Here is a 19,231-nt window from a genome sequence, read left to right as displayed (position 1 = left end):
CAACACTGTTTCCGTCGGCGAAACTACCCGAGCTGGGTCACGGCCCGACGAGACGATGAACCGCTAAGCTTCCTAATGGGCCTAGTGAGGTCCACGTGGCCCATGAAACAAGCCAGCCCATCTACGGCCCATGACGCTAAACCCTAGCTCGCTCCAACCCACCGCGCGGAGACAGATCGAGGCCGTCCATCTCGAGCGCCTCGGCGATCGTGACCGTCCAGAAACCAGCCGCTCCCTACATATAAGCCGCCCCCGCTGCCGCCGCCGTCGCATCGTCATCCCCACGAACGAAGCCTCCCTCAAACCTCTCCGGCGGCGCAAGCAAGAAGCAGCCATGGTGAAGGGACGCACCGGCCAGCGCGTCAGGCTCTACGTCCGGGGCACCATCCTCGGGTTCAAGAGGTGAGCATAGCGGCCCTTCTCCTCCCCCACGGATCTGGCCATTTCACGGATGATCGAGCGCTAACGGCGGCGGTGTTGCAGGTCCAAGTCGAACCAGTACGAGAACACGTCGCTGGTGCAGATAGAGGGGGTCAACACCAAGGAGGACGTCGCGTGGTACGCCGGGAAGCGCCTGGCCTACGTCTACAAGGCCAAGACCAAGAGCAACGGCACCCACTACCGCTGCCTCTGGGGCAAGGTCATCCGCCCGCACGGAAACTCCGGCGTCGTCCGCGCCCAGTTCAAGTCCAACCTCCCCGCCGAGTCCATGGTCAGTGACCAACAAGCCCAGCGGCGCTTCTCTTACTGATACGACCTTGGCGCGATGTGCTTTGTGCTGATGCTGTTGTTGCTTTGCTTTGTGTGCAGGGGCGCAAGGTCAGGGTGTTCATGTACCCGAGCAGTATCTAAGGTTAGCATCAGCGCGATTTTGATTTTTTGTTTCGTTGTTCAATGTAGAGTCATGTTCATTGTGATGTGCCATTACATGATTGCTGTAAATCCTTTTTAGCCTATGCTCAACTGTTTGTCTGAACCATAGGAATAATAAAGCTGAATGTGTAGACTCGGATATTACATAAGATGAATATGGTGTGATGTCGATATATGGTTCGGGATATGACCATATCTAGTCTGGTTTATCGTTGTCATGTGCTCCTACTTGTAGTAGATGTCTATTTTGTGAGCTTATAATTCTTACCCACGAAGGCTCATCTTAGTTAATACTGACTGTAGTTTGTAACTCTATTGTTCTATGGCCAGTTGATCTGTGACCATAGTTGGATACACATGCCTGTTTATGTTATTTCCCATTGTTTTAACTGACAATTTCATTTTGTGAACTTTTAATAGTAATATTATCCTTGTTTTGTGACACTTAATGTTGCTGCTTTTTGACACTGAGAAGTTTTTACTTCTTACTGCAAATTGGTTGCGAACTCTATAATACTACTATCAAAACTTGCACATATAATCAATAGAAATACCCATTAAAAGATTTATATAGCATGTGCTGTGTTGCACCATTCTAGAGTGCTTTGCCATCATCAGTTCTGGGACACACCATTCTCTATTTCCAAAAGCTTACAGGTTTTGTACGCAATAACATGTCTTTGCTGCCTTGGCATGTTGTTTTAAGAAAGCCTGTGACCATATTAGATCAACAAATTAGCAAAAACTGTACCATTTAAAGTTTATCCAGTGCTATACTTTCATGGCACTTGACTCAGAATAAATTGAAATTATCATGTCTGGGACACTTTTCTCGGATTGTTCTTTATTTTTGTCAGCTGACAGGCACTGCTATATGATACTATACCATTTCTTGTTGTATATTTTTCTAAATAAGATGTCATCTTGATGCTTTTAAGTTTTGTGAACATAATCTTTTATTTCTTGTATCTGATATTTACATCCTTTTGTTTTGCTTTACTAAGTCTGCCTTTTGTCTTCATTTGTTCAATTGCAGGTTTTGTTGAGCTAGGGCCAGTAATGCTTACTTATTGCTATTGTCATGGGCTGAAAATGTCATTTATGGCGAATCTATTTTATGTTGGCAACTTGAAACTGTTCATGTATTCTGAGAACCTGTGGAAGTTTTGGCTAGACATGTTGTCGAATGTGTGGACCATTTAGTATTGCTCTATATCAGCACAGTTTCATAGTGTTATTTGCTGTCTTGTTTAATCAGTGGTATCTTACTTCTATTTCATTAGTTGATACCCAGTTAGTTTGACGTTCAGTAGCTGCGGCTTTCTTTGCTTTGTGCAATTAGGCATTTCGATGAGTTGCTTGTTCCGTAAAGTCTCGTTACTACCTCACATTGGATTATCTCAGAGCATCTCCACTAGACGCGCTAAAATGGCTGCATGGTATAAAAACTGTCGGTCTGGCGTGCGCGCCTCCAGCTGATGGAAAAAAGGCGCAGCGCGCGTGCTAAAGTTTTTGCTGCGCCCACGCGGGAAAGTTGTAGCGTGGGCTGTTGCGCGCGTTATAATTGCGACACGCACGAACGCGCCAACCGTCTGAAGATTCCACACGCCATTCCGTCTCTCTCTCTCCACCGCTCTCCCACACGCCATTCCGTCTCTCTCTCTCCCCACCGCGCTCCCACATGCCATTCCGTCTCTCTCTCTCCCCACCGCTCTCCCGCCCGCTGACGCTTCGCCTCCGTCTGAAGATGCCTCTGCGCCACCGCTCCGCATCCGGCTACCATGGCGTTCGGGCGCAGCCGCTTCGACGCGGATATCGGCTCCGGCGACGAGCGGATCCGCCTCGGGACATTTGACACGGCGCACGAGGCGGCGCGGGTGTTCGACGCTGTTGCCTCGGACGCTCCCGCCGGACGATGAATTTTCACGACGTCTGGACGCGGGAGCAGGCGGAGCAGCTCGCGCCGCTGTTGCCGGTCATCACGCGCGAGCAGCAGCGCCGCCAATGGGAGCTCGAGCAACGCCTCCTCATCGCCGAGCGCGACGAGGCCCTCCGCCTTGAGTGGGCGCACCAATCCCCGAAGATGTCGCCACCACAGAAGCCTTCTACGCGCAGAAGGAGGAGGAGAAGGCGGCGGCGAAGGCGAAGGAAAAGGCGAGCCGCGAGAAGCGCCAGGCGGAGTCCGCGGCGACGAAGGCGACGAGGGCTGAGAAGGCGGCGAGGAAGGAGGAGAAGAAAAACGGCGCAGGGCCATCCACCATCATCCCCTCCTCCTCCTCCTCCTTCGGGTGGACTTCGACGCCGGTGTCGGAGACTACTCCGAGCAGCCACTCGTCGGACTACGACTGGGAATCGGAGTAGGATTAGACTAGTTTAAAATAAAATGGCGCGATGTATCGTTGAACTTTAAATATATTTCGTATTTTCGATTAAATTTTCATATTTTGTTTGATTTATTTTGAAACGAAACAGTCGAACTAGCCGTTCGCGACGCGCCGCGCACTGCATAATGGCGCGCCCGGCGGAGGAGCACTTTTCCCGCCCGAGCACGCGCCGCAAAATGGCGCTTCCGGCGGGGGAACTTTCACCGCCACGCGCGGTATCTGTTTACAGAGCACTGCAACGTATGTATTGCGCGCGGATATAAGTCACGCCTGTTGGAGATGCTCTTAGTAGATGATTTTGCTTTTGTTACCCACCTTGTTGTGCTGTTGGAGGTAAAATTATGTCAGGTGGCAGTAATTGAACCACTTCTGTGCCCATTCCTCTTGTCATGCTTCAGAACTTGTTATGCACGTTGTGCTGCCTTTTTCCTGTGTGTGCCTGCTTACCCTTCATAAAGTCTGAGAATGGGCGCCTCTACCTCTATATCTTGTTGACGGATGCTGTCACTGCCTCCATTATTTACCACATGGTGTATCCGTTGAGAACTCACCTGAGGGGAGCAGAACTCTGTTAGGGCATCTTCAACGCGGCGAACTATCCCGCGCCCGCGCGTCCGGATATGTCGAACCGGACAAACATGTGGCCCAGTGCGCGGACCCATCCAAAAAACGGATGGCCGCGGCGTCCGGATGACCCAAAGCCGGCCCAAATCTGGGATAAGTTTGCGTGGTCGTGGACGCCGATCGTTGGCCGCTTGCGTCCTCCCCTTGTCCGCCCCTGCCTTCCTGTCTGCCTCCCGAAACACACCCACTCCACTCCACTTCCAAAACCTAGAGATGACCGACGAAACTCCTGCCGCCGCCACCGCCACCATCGGAGACGAGGCCCAGCTCGCGGCCGTTGCCGCTCCTCCCGTGGAGGCGGCTCCTGAACTGGACGCTCTGGTGGTCCTGGAGCCCGGGCCAGCGACAAAGAAGGTGAAGCCCGAGCTTACCGCGGAGCAGAGGGCGATCGAGAGCAAGAAGCGGGGCGACCGACGCAGGGTGCTCGAGCAACGGAAGAAGGATGCCGCTGCCGCGGAGGAGCGTCAGCGGGCGGCGGAGCAGCTCCTCAAACTCCAAACGCAGGCGGAGGCGAATACCATGAAAGAGCATGCCATGCTCTTTTACGGCCACGCAGCGCTCGCTCAGCACATGATCGTCCCGGGCGCCGGCACGGCCTCGGGGGGGGGGAGCTCGGCCTCTTCCGTAACCCAGCCCTTCCTCCAAGGTCAACAGCCCCGCCGACTGCCCCGTTTGGGTACACGCCCGGCGCGTAGGAAATGGTGGCGCCGTAGGGGCGGTACACGTACCCGTCACGGGATGGGTCACCGGAGGTGGGAGAGTCCATGACGGGGCCGTTGCCTTCGTCCATTGACCTCAACCGTGCGCCGGCGAACTCCAAGGCCCCCAAGCACCTGGGAGCAGCATCGATGACCGGTGCACGCAACCTGCTCAATGATTCGTAGGCCGAGCACGCGCCGCCATCGATGCAGGCAACGTCCACCGTGTAGGCCCCTCCGTCTTACTCGACGACAATGCTGACCACCGTGCCATATCCTTCGACCGACCAGGCTCCCTATCCACCTTCCATTGACATAGAGGAGGACACCGCTGGCCATCCCGACAGCATGAACATCGACTAAGAGCCGTTGTTCGCTGAGGCTCACACAAGCCGCAGCTGCACAAGCTCGAGGTCGCCGGGTTAGCAAAAGAACCACCAACTACACGGCTCAGGAGGACAAGATGCTCTTCGATGGATGGTTGTAACATCCCAAAAATTTCAAAACAAAGAAAATGAATTTCCCTTTTTCCAAATTTTGGAATCAACAAAAACTTTTATTAAATTTGGTTGGATACATAGTGAGCATGCTTAATTCTTGTGCTATTGCCATGATTGCTTCTTGAACTACTTTGAAATGATCTTAAACCCTAAACCTCACCCCTCTTTTCACCATCCAAGTTAAATCAAAATAAAAAGAAATCCAATAAGAAAAAGGCCTATGTGCCTATGGCTATTTTGGTAAAACCTTTACTTAGACCTTTCTATATTGTGCAGATGTTTTGAAAACATTAATCAACCCTACCTAGTGCTCAACCAATCAAATCCAAGTGGAAAACAAAGTCAACTAAAAAGAAAATAAAAATGCCATAGAGGCATATGAGAGCAAATAGCAAAATTGTGAATTTGAGGATCTTGACCCTAAGACTTGTGGTGAATGGTTGGATCACTCCTCTATACCATTTCAACACTCAACAACATCAATTGGGTCAAGAAAGATCAAATTAAAAATCAAATGAACATATGCATAGAGGCATATGTGACACATAGCCATTTTACCCAAACCTTGACCTATGCACTCCTACTTTGCCCAAATGGTGTGAAACCATCTCTAAACCTAATCTCACACTAAATGGACCCTCAACCATGCCCAAGTAAAGCAAGGGGAACAAAAGAGGAAAATAAGGAAAATTGGAATATCACCTCTTATGTGTTTATGGCCATTTTTGCAAATCTTTGAGCTAGACCTTTTTGAATGGTTTCAATGGTTTGGAAATGATCCTAAACTAATAAGAATCACTTTGGAGTCAAGAAAAATCAAATCAAATAGAGAGAAATAAAATAGTGAGAAAATGCCATTTTCACTCACATACACTTTGGCCAACTTTTCAAATCTTCAACCAAGGCCTCTTTTGCTTGTGCCTTTGCTTGTGAAACCCTTAGATATCAATAACACACACTTTTGCATCAAAGAAACCCACTTAAAAGCAAAGGAAAAAATCAAATCCCACTCACATATGATAATGGTCATATGTGACATTTTTATCATCTTACCCACTTTGCACCTCTGGTTTGGATTATTCTTAAACCAAACTTGACCAACTCTTTCCACCTCATCCAAGACCATGTCAAGGTGAACAAGTTTGATGTTGACCATCAAGGTTGACTCTGCCTAGGTTGACCAGAATAGATGAGACAAGTGGAGACTTTGAAACAAAGAGAAGATTAGCCCCTTTTTGAAATCTTGCAAACCATCACCAAATTGACCACCACCAAATTGACCACTACCAACACCATTCTACTCCTTTAATTACATGAATGAGATTCACCAAAAATAATTTCAAAATTCAACAAAAATTCTCATGCGGCCATATTGTCGAACAGCTGGTGGGCAGAAACCAAATTTGATCAAACATGCCTTTGTCCAGCAGTCCATTGCCTAAACCCCTTTTGATCCTTGATCATTACTGCTTCCCTGCACCTCCTGCATCAAGCCCTGTACTTGCCCGGGTCGATTAAAGTGAGGAGATGGCAAAAATCTTGCCATGCCGTGTTCATGCCACACACACATGCACTCATTCTCTCTGGCCCTCCCCTCTCTCGATCACCATGTCCAGTACACTCCCCTGACCTCCTTGATCATCTCGCAGCACGGCCCTGGCTCGCGCGAGCACGGCATTGGCCGAGACAGACGCGCCCAGACACGCCCAACACCATGCCAGTCACGCGGTGAGCGTGCACTGGACGCGCCAGAGCGTGGCAACGCCCCATCGCGTCCATCCTCTCCTGCATCCCTACGCCTGCGTCGAGCACCGTCTCCACCTCCTCTAGCTGCTAGACACGCTCGAGAGCGCGCAGAGGCCAAGTCGCCATCGTTCTCGTCGGAATCTTGCCACCAGTACCATGGCATGATGAGCATGCGCCCGAGCGATCCCATCGTCCCCTTGCTGCTCCAGCTACTCCTTGAGCATCGCCATGATGTCGCCTACGCAACGCCCCCATCACCTTGCCCCTTCGCGCCCTGGAACGCCATCGCCGTCGACGACCTTGCCCGCACCCTCGCAGCACCTCGCGCCCTATAAATAGAGCCACCCCTGCGTCTCATCCTCCACACCAAACTCGCTCCTCTCCCTCCACTCGATCTCCTCGCATCCTCTCCGCTCCGCATTAGTGACCACCGCCGCCCAATTGCACGCCGGAGACCCGCGAGCCGCCGCAGAACAATCCATCGATTTAGGCCACCTCAAGCTCGCCGCGACTACCGTTGAGCTCACCGTCGTCGACAACGACCAGTAGCATCGACGCCGTTGATCGCCGGAGCCCCAGCTCGCCGCCGACCCCCTACCTCCGCCGTGCCAGCACCTCCCTCTCGTCGACGACGACGAAGATCAACCGTTGGATCAACTTCTAATCGCACGGCTCAAGTTAGAAGGTACTGTTTCGGTGTTACCCAGAGACTGACGCGTGGGACCCACCATGTCAGGCGGCCCGTGGCGTGAGAAACGCTGTTGGGTTGGCCCCTTTGCCTGTTTAAACCTTTCGGCCCATCTGTTTTCCCGCCTAGCCCATTTAGAGTAATTCAAATAAATCGGTTTAGTCAATTTTGCTTGCAGATGCTTATTTCAAATTCAAATAATTTCAAATCTACTCAACAAAATTTGACCAACCTTATATTGTTGGAAAGCCCATGAAATGCTCCATCCAACCCCACAGGTTTCAAACCAATATCAGTTGTAGAAATAATATAGAAAAAATAACAAGACAGAGACTTTTCAGTTTTCAAATAATTATTAAAAATCAACCATTTTGAATTTTGAAGTGAATCCAATTGCTATGATTCACATTTTCAATATCATGGGCTAGAATCAAAAATTGGCTATGTAGTCAATACTAGCCCATTTCAATTATTTCAAAATTTAGGATTTCAAATCTATGAGGTGTAGCACCTCATTTAAATCATTTTCTCAAGTGTTATGAAGTAATGTGATGACCCTTGTTGCTTGGTCTCATATTGGCTCACTTGAGGATATTAAATCACATAGTTATTTAAATAGCATGAGATGATGAATCTCATTAAAATCCTTTTTCTCAAATAATAAGTGTGAAGTGTGGACCTTGGTCAACATGTGATCATACATGGTTATTTGAGGAGATTAAATCTTAACAAGATTCAATGAGAGGAATTTATTTCTCCCAAACCAAAGAGGAACCCTAATCAACAATTCAATGTGAGGAAATTATTTTCCTAACACTAAATAAGAAAAACCTAGCATAATTTTGGGTAGCAATGTTAAGTAGTGATGCTAGATCATTTGTGTGAGCCATTAAGGCTAAGTAAGAGTACTTAAGTATTGTTTGGTGATTGTATCCTCGTATTCGTTTATAGACGCTAGTACCGGAGACTATCAAGAGGAGGAGGTATTCTACCAAGAGGAAGGAGAAGAAAACTTTGAGCACTACCCCAATCAAGGCAAGATATTCCCAATGCAAGCTAGACTAATGCAAAGCTCTACCATAGCAAGGCACCATTACTTTTTACTTTATGCTTAATGGTCCCATCCCAAGTTTTTACTTTACAAGCTTTACTAAATTTTATTTATCAAAGTACCTTTTGATTCATGATTCACTTAGTTTAGTTATGGAGTAGTGCAAGAGTATCAAACTTAGCCTAGAGCAATACAAGTTGCTTAGCACCCCTCATGACTAGTTGCTAGTGCTAAACTAAAATCGACTACTCTAGATGGGAACTTGTGAAAACCAATGACTTTGAAAACCTTGGAATGATGAGTCGTTCTATTGAAAGATTTTGAAGGTGAATATGACTTGTGAATGACTTGGTGAAATTTACAAAAAAAAACTGATGGTTGGGTTCGGATGCGATACCATTCCAATTCTTAAGTATCCCCACAATACCTGAATCTGGGTAAGGCTTAAATGAAAACTTATGTATTTTAGTATGGGTTCCCTCTGAACAAGCGTCATAGGGGTTATGCCGAGGCTGCCTCCATTGAAAGTGAAATGACGTGAAATGAGGTGAATGTCCTACCCAAGCCCCTGTGCAGTTCCCGGGTTGACGGTTTGTTTTCACCGGGAGGCCAAGCTCATGGGGAGAGGTGCCTATACTAGGCTATGTAAATGAAAGGTTAGGATTGGTAGTTCGCGCACTGAGTGCGATAAATCAGGACCAGTTACCCCTGACAGACTATTGCAATTGTTGTGGCACAAGTATACAATCTCTGCAGAGTGTAAACCTATTCGAATAGCCGCGTCCGCGGTCATGGACAGTTGGAAAGGCCATACTGTTCCGTCATCAGAACTTTTACAAAGTATGAATGGTGACTTGTGACTTGATGTTGAAAGGTGACTTTGACTTTGAATCACAACTGAGTTGTGGGAATGACACTAATGTTCCCACTTGAGTTAAGTTAGGCAAAAGAGGAGTGTTTGTTTATTAACCGCTTACGAAATAAAACTGGCTTTATGCAAATGAAACTAGTGCTTAGAACCCTCTTATCATAATTGTTAGTGTTTACATTAGCTTAGTTTGCGAGTACTTTAAAGTACTCATGGCTGTGTCCCTGGCTATTCAAATGCCAGACTATGAAGAAGAGCCCCAGTACCAGGATGAAGGACAGCAGGACGTCTACGACAACTAGGATCACTCCTGACGTCAACAGTTGCATGTGGAATAAATGGACTACTACTACGCTACTTCGCTTCCGCTATATGTTTTGTATTTGATCAATAGATCATGTATTATTGTAATGAGACTGGATCATGTGATCCTTTATTTGTAAGACAATTATGGTAGGTAATGAATGATGTGTTGTGATATCAATCTATTATGTCTCGCAAAAACAATATTCCTGGGATTGCGAGGAATGGCATAATAGACATCTGGACTTAAAAATCCGGGTGTTGACAATGGTTGACCACTGGGCAAGATGCATTGACATGTGCCGAGCAGAAGGGGACCGCATTCTGGCGCCGGATCTATGAATACTTCCATGAACATCGCCGGTACGGAGAGGAGCCATTTGAGAGCGACCGCAACGAGTTGTCCCTCCAAAAGAGGAGGGGAACAATTCAAACGGAATGCAACAAGTTCCAGGAGGCGTATGATCACGTGAAGCGGATTCCCGTTAGCGGCATCAACATAAAGGATTTGGTATAGTTCTTAACCTCAACTTGTTTTTTGTTATTTGCACATATGTTTGTCATTGTTGTCTTGGTTTGCTCTAGGTATGGCAAGCTTTGGATTTCTTCAAATCGACGAATGAAGGAAAGACCTTTGCCTTCTCTCATTCCTGGAAGGAACTCGAGGGCACCCCAAAGTTCCTGGAGGGGTACGAGGGGTACATGGCGACCTTGACTAGCAACAAGACCTCCAAAGATCCCACGGTCATTGACCTTGATGTGGGCATCCTTGCGGTAGCTCCGCTTCTCGTCCAAGTCGTCCATGAGGTCACAAGGCAACCAAAGCCGACTTGAAGCGTGATGCTTCGGCCATGCAATTGGTTGGCACTTTGAAAGAGATGTATGCTGACAAAGAGGTGTCCACGGACAAGAGGGATGAGAGGAGGCGCCGGGAGAAAGAACAGGACATGAAGAACTACTTCGATGTCCAAAACAGGAAGCTTGAGATTGAAGAGGTGAAGGCCAAGACGAAGACTAGGGAAATTGAGCTCAAAGAGAAAGAAATTGAGCTCATAGCAATGGCAAGGGCCAAAGAGGTGGAGTTGAAGGCGAAGGAAGTTGAGCTGAAACGGCAAACCGAGGACAACCTGATCATGAACGCTGACTTGACCACCGCGAGCGAGGCGAAGAGAGCTTGGTTCGAGAAGAGGCAGAAGGAGATCCTAGAGCGCACAAATTGAGTTGACAATCTCAATTTGTATTTTTTATATTTTTTCAAACTATGGCACATTTCGTTTCTTCATCATGCTACATTTTATTTGATATTATTTTATGCTATTTGATATTATTCTATATTTTTTTGATATTATTCTATATTTTTTAGATATTATTTATAAGTATGCGTGGCTAAATGGTTATTTCCCAAAGAAATAGGCCAAATGGGCAAATGGGTGGCCGCTGCGTTGGGCGCAGCGTGCGACCCAAACGGACACGCAGACACCAGCCGCTGTCCCCGTGTCCGCGCGGCCACCCAAACGGTCCAAAACGGACCGTCCATCGCGTCTATACCGGGTGGACACCAAAATGCACGTCCTAGAGCCGGTCACAAGCATCGGCAGCCGCTCCATCTTCGTCAGCCGGAACAGGTGCATCTCTGTTGACACCAGGAAGGTCCACACCGTCCAATCCGGCAGCATCTACTACGCGGATTTATCCGAGATTAGAGCTTATGATGACGGGGGTCTCTCATGGCAAGAGGAGCCGGAATATGTTCCAGGCTATGGAGTAGCTTCTCTGGAGAAACATGTAGGCCCTTTCCGTCTTGACGAGATACTGGCCGAGTATTGCAGAACCATCAAGTTATCTGAACTACAGAGGGTGCAGCCTTATGGCGAGCTAGGTTTCATGTACTATGATTACGACGATGGCTATCCATCGGACTGACGGTATGGGTGATTCTGCAAGTTTTTTTCCCGTCAAGTTTGGCAAGTGTCACACAGAGCCCTACGCGTGATGCTACTAGGAATTTTATTTTAATCAGAGACCTGCTTTTGTTGTACTCCCTCCGTTCCTTTTTATAATGCCTATAGATTTTGGTATTTGTTTCAGAATATAAGGTTGTAGCTTGACTTTTTTCAATTACCCCCTCTACCGGTCAGCTCCCGCACGACATGCATGAAAAAATTGTTAATTTAGGAAGTCATGGATTTCCCTCATTTTACTCTAATCTCAAATCGTTAAGCCAGAAGGTCTTATGTAAAGAATAGTCTTGCGCTAATTTCTGTGCCAAAAAACTATAGGGAACATAGGGAGTATTAATGTTACCGGGGGATGCGATTCCAGCATAAGCCATTGGGCCGCTATTCGGCTTTGAATATAATGTGGGCTGTTCTGTGTGTTTTGTCTCAACCTAAAGAAGTTGGCCCAGGGCCCAGTAATTTCCTCTGCGTGTCTTGTTTCAACTTTCAACCTGAATAAATTGAAATTGGGCCAAGTAATTTAGGCCCAGTAATTTCCTCTGCGTGTCTTGTTTCGACCTGAATAAATTAGTCTTGGGCCTTTAGTCAGCCAATCTAGCCCAAGGACACCACGACGCATAGCTGACAGGTGGGACACATAGTGAATCCAGTAGATCCCACGGCTGCATGTGGGCCCGACGGGGTTGGGAGCAGGGACCCACCAAGCTCTAACATACGGGCCCCACAAGTTCTGACATGTTGGGTCCACACTCTGGAATGTTGGGCCCACCAAGCTCGGGCATGTTGGGACCCACCAGCCTCTAACATGTGGACCCCACAGATCTCTGGCATGCCGGACTGTGGTGACCCTGCATACCACTGCATGTTGTAGTATGCCAGTCGTTGATATAACATTCGCGAAGTACCATTCCGCAAATATCACATCCCTCAGAGTAGTACAACAGAACATAGCAAGGTCCATAACTCATTCACACATTATTACAATACATATACACAAGTCGTCTCGGAGCTCCTCTTGGGTCCTAAGAGGATATCTCCCGGGTTCGAGGTGAACCCATCTTAACTTACAATACCATTGTCTCATTAAACAAAACATTTATTTAAGCGAGCAGCTAAATAGTAAGAGTTCGCGCTGCTCGACTACTACTACTCCTCACGATATCCTTATGCTTGTTCTCCTCAGGAAGCCTCTCCGGATCCGTAGACTATGATGTAGTCTACGCCTTCCCTCCTCTCGAGAGGTACGGTTCCTCGTAGCCGATGATCTCGGCTCCATCATGGTTGTCGTTGTCCTCCTCCGGATGGTTCGGACAATCTAAGCATGGGGTTTAAGAGTGGTATGAGTACGAGCGTACTCAACAAGTTCATTATAGATAAGAGGTGTTTAATGCACTAGCTACGATATTAGACCGAAAGTCTAATACCAATGCAAGTTTTGATAAACATTTCTTCAATAGATTGCTTTTATTTCAAAGAGCTATGTCCGTCGGCCTTCACCGGTTTACTAGAACTTCATGGAGCTCCTTTCCGGCCGCGTTCGCGGTTCCTCAATCCCGGAACGGGGAGTGACGAGTCACGATTCTTTACACTCTGCGAGAGGTGTGTTGCTTTACCCATAAGAGATCTTAACCTTGGTGCCAACCGGGCAGCTTTCCCGTCCACACTTCCTTCGGTGTGAGGCCCGGTATAAGGTCTAGCCAATCATGTTCCTCCGCTACCTCGAACACCCACCCTTTGTTGCATACCCCGACCACTGGGTCCTCGTCGGTCCTCATTATTACCGTAATTTCAGGGATGGACCCCGACCACGACAACGGTTTGGGACTCGTTAACCAAACTCCTTCGCCGGTAGCTGCAACCCATCATAGACCACATTACCGTGGGGACTTAGAGGCATCCCCACCCACCAGCTTGCACTTCGAGCGACAAGTGTCTACGGTAAGCAACGGCTATGCCGTGGGGACTTGAAGGGCTTCCCCACCCACCAGCTTGCTCCGCAAGATACAAGTGTCTACGGTAAAGCGCATCCGTTGATGAACGAGAGGTGGAAACACTTTTGACTACTCCAGTCCCACTCCGGATCTTATGGTTAACACGGGTATTACGGCACAAGAATCACTGGCGACATTTGTTGTTTAATCCTAGATGGATATAAGCCCGTGCAATGGAACCTCCACCATATCAACACAATCCATGGTTCCATTGCCCACCACTTAGTCATATTCATAGTTATGAAAGTAGTGGTTTTGATTTTTGTGCAATAGTGATAACCATAATACTTTGCAAGTAATTTGATAGAAATACTCAAATGACATGAGCAAGTGATGAACTTGCACTGAACAACTGCAAAGTTACTGCGGTTGGAAGGTATGGACTGACCCTTGTCCTCTTGTTCTGAAAAATAGCATCATTGTCCGATAAGGGCAATGGTTAAAGAAGCAATAATGCATGATTCCAGTTTTAGGGTTTGTTCCCCCCTTTCCGATGTCGTTGCTATTTTATGAGAGGTTAGATACTAAGAACCTCTTAGGGATACTTGATTTAGGGTAAATCCAACCTTGAAATGTTGTCAAGGTGTTTTGAAGTCTAAAGGTATTAATGGACTTATTTTTATTATTGAAAAATATATGTGTGATTTAAATGATTATTTAAATCCTCAAATTAAGACTCATTCTTAATTGTCTTCAAAAATTCTCTTTGATATTTTATTTAGGTAGAGAATTTTATGCTGATACATTTTCATATTTTTATTTATTTTTTTGGAGTTATATTTTATTTTAGAAAATTCTTGGAAATTCTTGTTTAAATGGGTATTTTGGAAAATGCCCAAAATACCCCTCGGCCCCACTTGTCAGGAGACCGAGCTGGTTAGGTTGGACCAGCCCACTGGGCTCGGTCCACCCGACCCGATCGCGTCGTCTTCTCGCTGAGTCCTAACCCTAATCCCCCTCTCGGCTCTGCGACGCCGAAATCGCCTCCGCCGTCGCCGTTTTAATCCGGCCGCCTCCGGCCATCGCCGGCGACGAGATGGTGTGGATCCGGACCGCCTCTCGACGGCGGACATGGTGGTCCGCGTCGATCCGACGCTTGCGTCCTCGTTCGCTCGCCATCGACTCCCCGTGCGCCGACCTTTGGCGTCCGCCGCCACCGCGCGTTGGAGAAGCCGTGGACCTTCCTCCCGACGCTCCCCGGGGCGCGTGGTGCTGCCGCTGGGGTGCCGTGGTGGTCGCCGTGGCTTGGCTTGGCCAGGCCTGGTGCCGCCGTGTGCACTGGCGTGCGCCGCCGTGGCCGCCGTGGTCATGTCGACCACCTCCTCCCCGGTATGTGCTCCTCCTTCTCCTCTGCTATCTGTTCTACCTCTTCACCTCCCTCTGGATGCTCTGGCATCCCATGATTGTGTTCTTGCTTCTATACCTATGTGCTCTATTGCTTTGCTTGCTTGTTGCCATGGATCCTAGGCTGTGCTTAGCTTATTGCTTGTGCTTGGCTTCTTGCTGTGCTTGGCTTCTTGCTTGTGCTTAATCTTGTCCCTGGCTTGGTTGTGGTGGTAATTATTGTATATTTAACAAGTGCCAGTGCCTTTGAGCTAGTTTCTTTAGTTCATATACATTATTATGCTCCATTGAGCTATACTGCTGGCTTAGCAGTGTGATTTAGTGATGGAGTTACATGTCGTTGTTCTTGTATATTGTGATCCTTTGGTTCATCAAGCCTTTGATGTGCTTACGGATACAATTGTAAAGCTCGATGCTCTTATACGTGAGGCAATTGTTCGGTTATTTAATTATCTGTTCATGTGTTAATTACTTGGAATAAGTTCTAGCATGCGGTAGCATGCTCTAGCAAGCTTCCGGTGATCATGTGATCACCGGTTGCTTGTAAAAGCTGCTCCTTAGTGTACGTGGCTCACTTGTTGCTCACTCTGTCTTTGTGTGTGTATCATATAGACTTAATGCGGTGGTATTGCTTTGTTGGCTTATGCAAGCTGCTGTTGCTACTGCTTGATCCATTGGATCACTGTAAAGCCACTGTTGCTTTTATTGCTTTGTTTTGCTCACTTATACGTATGTTGCCTGAATTTTCTTGAAGTGGATAAGTGATGTGAGCTGCTTGTGCGGTTGTGATCATCTAATTAATTGTGACGGGGCTAGATGGATGCCAACTCTCGGTTGTGTACCCTAGCCCTTTACTTGAATCCAAATGGATAATGAGGTATAGGTTCTTGTGCTTGACTTAGGGTTGAGGTGGCCACGGCAGCACTGTGTTCTTGTCCTGGTTGCTCCCCTATCCGTGGTTTGCCATGATTGGTGTTGGCTGGCTGGAATGGATTAATTGTTCATCGGCTTGGTCCAATCTTGGACTTCCGGTGACCTTTTGGTGTTGACAAAATATATAGACACATGATAGTCTATCATGTCGATGGCTTAGCTAGCTATGGGTTGTCAAGTGAGATTGGTAGCGGCCGGACTTTGAATCCATGATGGATTTCTCTGGTTATGTCCCAGTGTGGACATAACCGGTGTTCCCTGGATGCTTTCTCTTGGCTGTTTTCTTTGTTTGCTTCAACCAAATGATTGGATAGCCAAATGATGATACAATCTGGGTTTCCTACCCTTACGTGCTCTGTGATGCATAGCATGCTTATATATGAGCAAAACTTGGTTTTGCTCGGAGTTGATTTAGTTTATACCTCACTCCAGCTCCTAGAATGAGTTGTTGGTGTAGAGGATTGCTTCGGTTGATTTGATGGTTGAGTTGCTTGCCCTGCTCCTCCTGGTGAGCTTGTGCGGCTTGGTTTATTTTACGGTGATTGGGAATAGATGGAACGGCTCTAGGCTGTTCATACGTTCTTAGTGTTCTTGGCTGTTCTTACCCTTTGGAGATCCTGTCGATGAGCTGCTAGGGTTTACGGCTGTGAAAAGGTTTTATATGATCCCTTGTTGGCTCCTGCGGTCGACGACTTGGCCTGGTCATCTTGGTGACTCTCCCACAGTGCTGTGTGTCTTTGTTGAGCATGCACACTGCCTTGCAAGCAGTGTGGCTGTGTGTGTGTGCACCTGATGCTCTGAACTTGGTTTGGAGATGATCAGCTCGGCAGAGCTGATCCATATCTGCTCAATATCATTATTCTTCTAACCTGCCAAGTGGTTTTACCACTTGGCATAACTCTCTTTTATTGTGATTATGTGCAGGGATCAAGAATGGATCAAAATTGGAATTGGAGTTCATCATACACAAGATCAAATGAAGCTGATCTTGTAGAATTTAGTCTAGGCTCATTAAATTGTAATTTTTCTTTATTTTCCTTTCTTCTATTACTGCCTATTTATGTAATGTGTTGTATTATGCTTTTATTTCACTTTTGGATATTGTAATGACATTGTAATTTGTGTGATGATCAATAAAGCTCAAAGTTTTCTCTAAGGAGCTTTACTTTATTATAATTGTTTATCTTGTTTATTATTGGTTATTTACTTAATGAATTTCCTCAATTGAATTACTTAAAGTAATTATTTAATGTTTGAATTTGAATTTCAAATTCAACCTTGGTTTGAATTCAACCATGTTATAACATTTAGAATTCAATCATGTGAACTCTCCCCTCTCTTCTCAAAACCCTAAACTAGTGAAGTGAGAAACAAGTTTGTCGCACTCTCGAAACCCTAACCCTGTAAGGTGTCGAGAGAGAAACTTGTCCCCCTTCGATGCAGTTTTTGTTTAAAAGCGCGAAATTTCCCCAGAATTTACTATGTAATGCACATCCCTTTCTAAAATCTACCCCTCGATCGTCTCTAAACACTGGGACATTACAGCCTTTCCCCTTAAAGAAAACTTCGTCCCGAAGTTGTGGTTGTAATACCTGAACAGCTCGGGGTATGTTTTCCTCAGGTCTTCCTCTTTTTCCCAGGTGGCTTCCCTCTCGGGATGATGCTTCCATTGTATCTTGCAATACTTGATCGCCTTGTTTCTGAGTTGTTTCCAGCTTTCCTCGAGAATCTTGGCTGGCTTCTCGATGTATGTCAAGTCTGGTTGTAACTCAAGCTCCTCATGTGATATTGGTTCATCTGGGGTCTTCAAACACTTTCGGAGTTGCGACACATGGAATACATTATGAACTTGAGCTAGCCTTCCAGGTAGATCCAATTCAAAAGCTAAACCACGATTCGACTCGGTATCTTGAAAGGTCCTATGTATCTAGGGCTTAACTTTCCTTTTACTCCGAATCTCTGAAGTCCTTTCATCGGGCTTACCTTAAGATAAACCATGTCTCCAACTTGTGGCTCCCACGTCCTTCTCTTCTGGTCGGCGTAACTCTTTTGCCGGCTCTGGGCTATCTTGAGTCTGTCTCTGATAATGTCAATGATTTGTTGTTTTTCCTTGACATAATCAGGGTTGAACTCTTTGCTTGCTCCGGCTTCATACCAACATATCGGTGATCTACACTTCCTTCCATAGAGAGCTTCAAATGGTGCCATCTTGATGCTGCTTTGATAACTATTGTTGTATGAAAACTCTGCTAAAGGTAGATGCTCCTCCCATGATCCTCCGAAGTCTAGGGCACAAGCCCTAAGCATATCTTCTAAGATCTGATTGGTTCTCTCAGTTTGTCCGCCTTGTTTGTGGGTGATACGCGGTACTATAATCCAACTTGGATCCCAAAGCTTCGTGGAGTTGCTTCCAAAATGCTGATGTGAACACGGATCCTCGATCCGACACTATCTTCTTAGGTACTCCATGCTTACTCACGATCTCCTTGATGTAAAGATCAATGAGTTTCTCTCCTTTGTCCTGCTGATTCTATGCTAAGAAGTGGGCGCTCTTCGTCAACCGGTCCACGATTACCCATATCATGTCCTTCTTTTTATTAGTCATGGGTAGTCCGGTGATGAAATCCATCCCTATTTCCTCCCATTTCCACTGCGGAATAGGTAGAGGTTGTAACTTCCCTGCCGGACTACGATGTTCAGCCTTCACTCGCTGGCAGGTATGGCATTCTGCAACATATTGTGCTATCTCTCTCTTCATATTATTCCACCAGAATAGTTCCTTTAGATCCATATACATCTTTGTACTTCCCGGATGTATGGAATATGGTGTTTGATGAGCTTCTCGGAGTATTACTTCCTTAATTTCAGCAATATCCGGAACGCAAATTCTTTTACGGAACCATAATGATCCAGATTCTCCACGATGAAATTCGATGGTCTTCCCTCATCTATTCTCCTCATCTCTTCTACAATGAATGGATCGTCCAAGCTGACCCATCATTATCTCATTCTTCAGGTTGACATTCAACTCATCGGCTACTTGCAATGCCGATAATCCTTCATGGGCTTCCTTCTCCCAAAGTTGTATTTGGGCTTGGCTTATTTCCTTCCTCAACTCCGGTGATATTTCTTGTTCTACTCCTCCGGTACTCTTTCTACTCAGGGCATCTGCTACAACATTAGCCTTCCCTGGTGTGTAATTGATTGTCAGATCATAATCCTTAATCAATTCTAGCCATCTTTTCTGCCTCATGTTGAGTTCCTTCTGAG

At 46.8% G+C, this 19,231-nt stretch overlaps 1 protein-coding gene across 1 annotated transcript; it reads left to right on the top strand.

Moving 5' to 3' along the window:
- The first annotated feature begins 312 nt into the window (after nucleotides 1-312).
- Nucleotides 313-2,110, top strand: LOC124685181 (60S ribosomal protein L35a-1-like). Its single transcript, XM_047219510.1, has 4 exons — nucleotides 313-402; nucleotides 484-712; nucleotides 811-853; nucleotides 1,910-2,110. Exons 1-3 carry the CDS (start codon nucleotides 335-337, stop codon nucleotides 850-852), a joined length of 339 nt encoding a protein of 112 aa, XP_047075466.1. The 5' UTR covers nucleotides 313-334; the 3' UTR covers nucleotide 853; nucleotides 1,910-2,110.
- Nucleotides 2,111-19,231: the final 17,121 nt, after the last annotated feature.

The sequence above is a fragment of the Lolium rigidum genome, chromosome 1, assembly GCF_022539505.1.
Source record: "Lolium rigidum isolate FL_2022 chromosome 1, APGP_CSIRO_Lrig_0.1, whole genome shotgun sequence".
In the NCBI taxonomy this organism is placed as follows: Eukaryota; Viridiplantae; Streptophyta; class Magnoliopsida; order Poales; family Poaceae; genus Lolium; species Lolium rigidum.
This window is presented reverse-complemented; position numbering and strand designations above follow the sequence as displayed.

Bases quoted from the DNA above. Each gene is read 5' to 3' on its own strand.
- LOC124685181 (XM_047219510.1), top strand. From the start codon at position 335: ATGGTGAAGGGACGCACCGGCCAGCGCGTCAGGCTCTACGTCCGGGGC. The intron at 403-483 runs GTGAGCATAGCG...GCGGTGTTGCAG, and splicing joins ACCATCCTCGGGTTCAAGAG to GTCCAAGTCGAACCAGTACG. The intron at 713-810 runs GTCAGTGACCAA...CTTTGTGTGCAG, and splicing joins ACCTCCCCGCCGAGTCCATG to GGGCGCAAGGTCAGGGTGTT.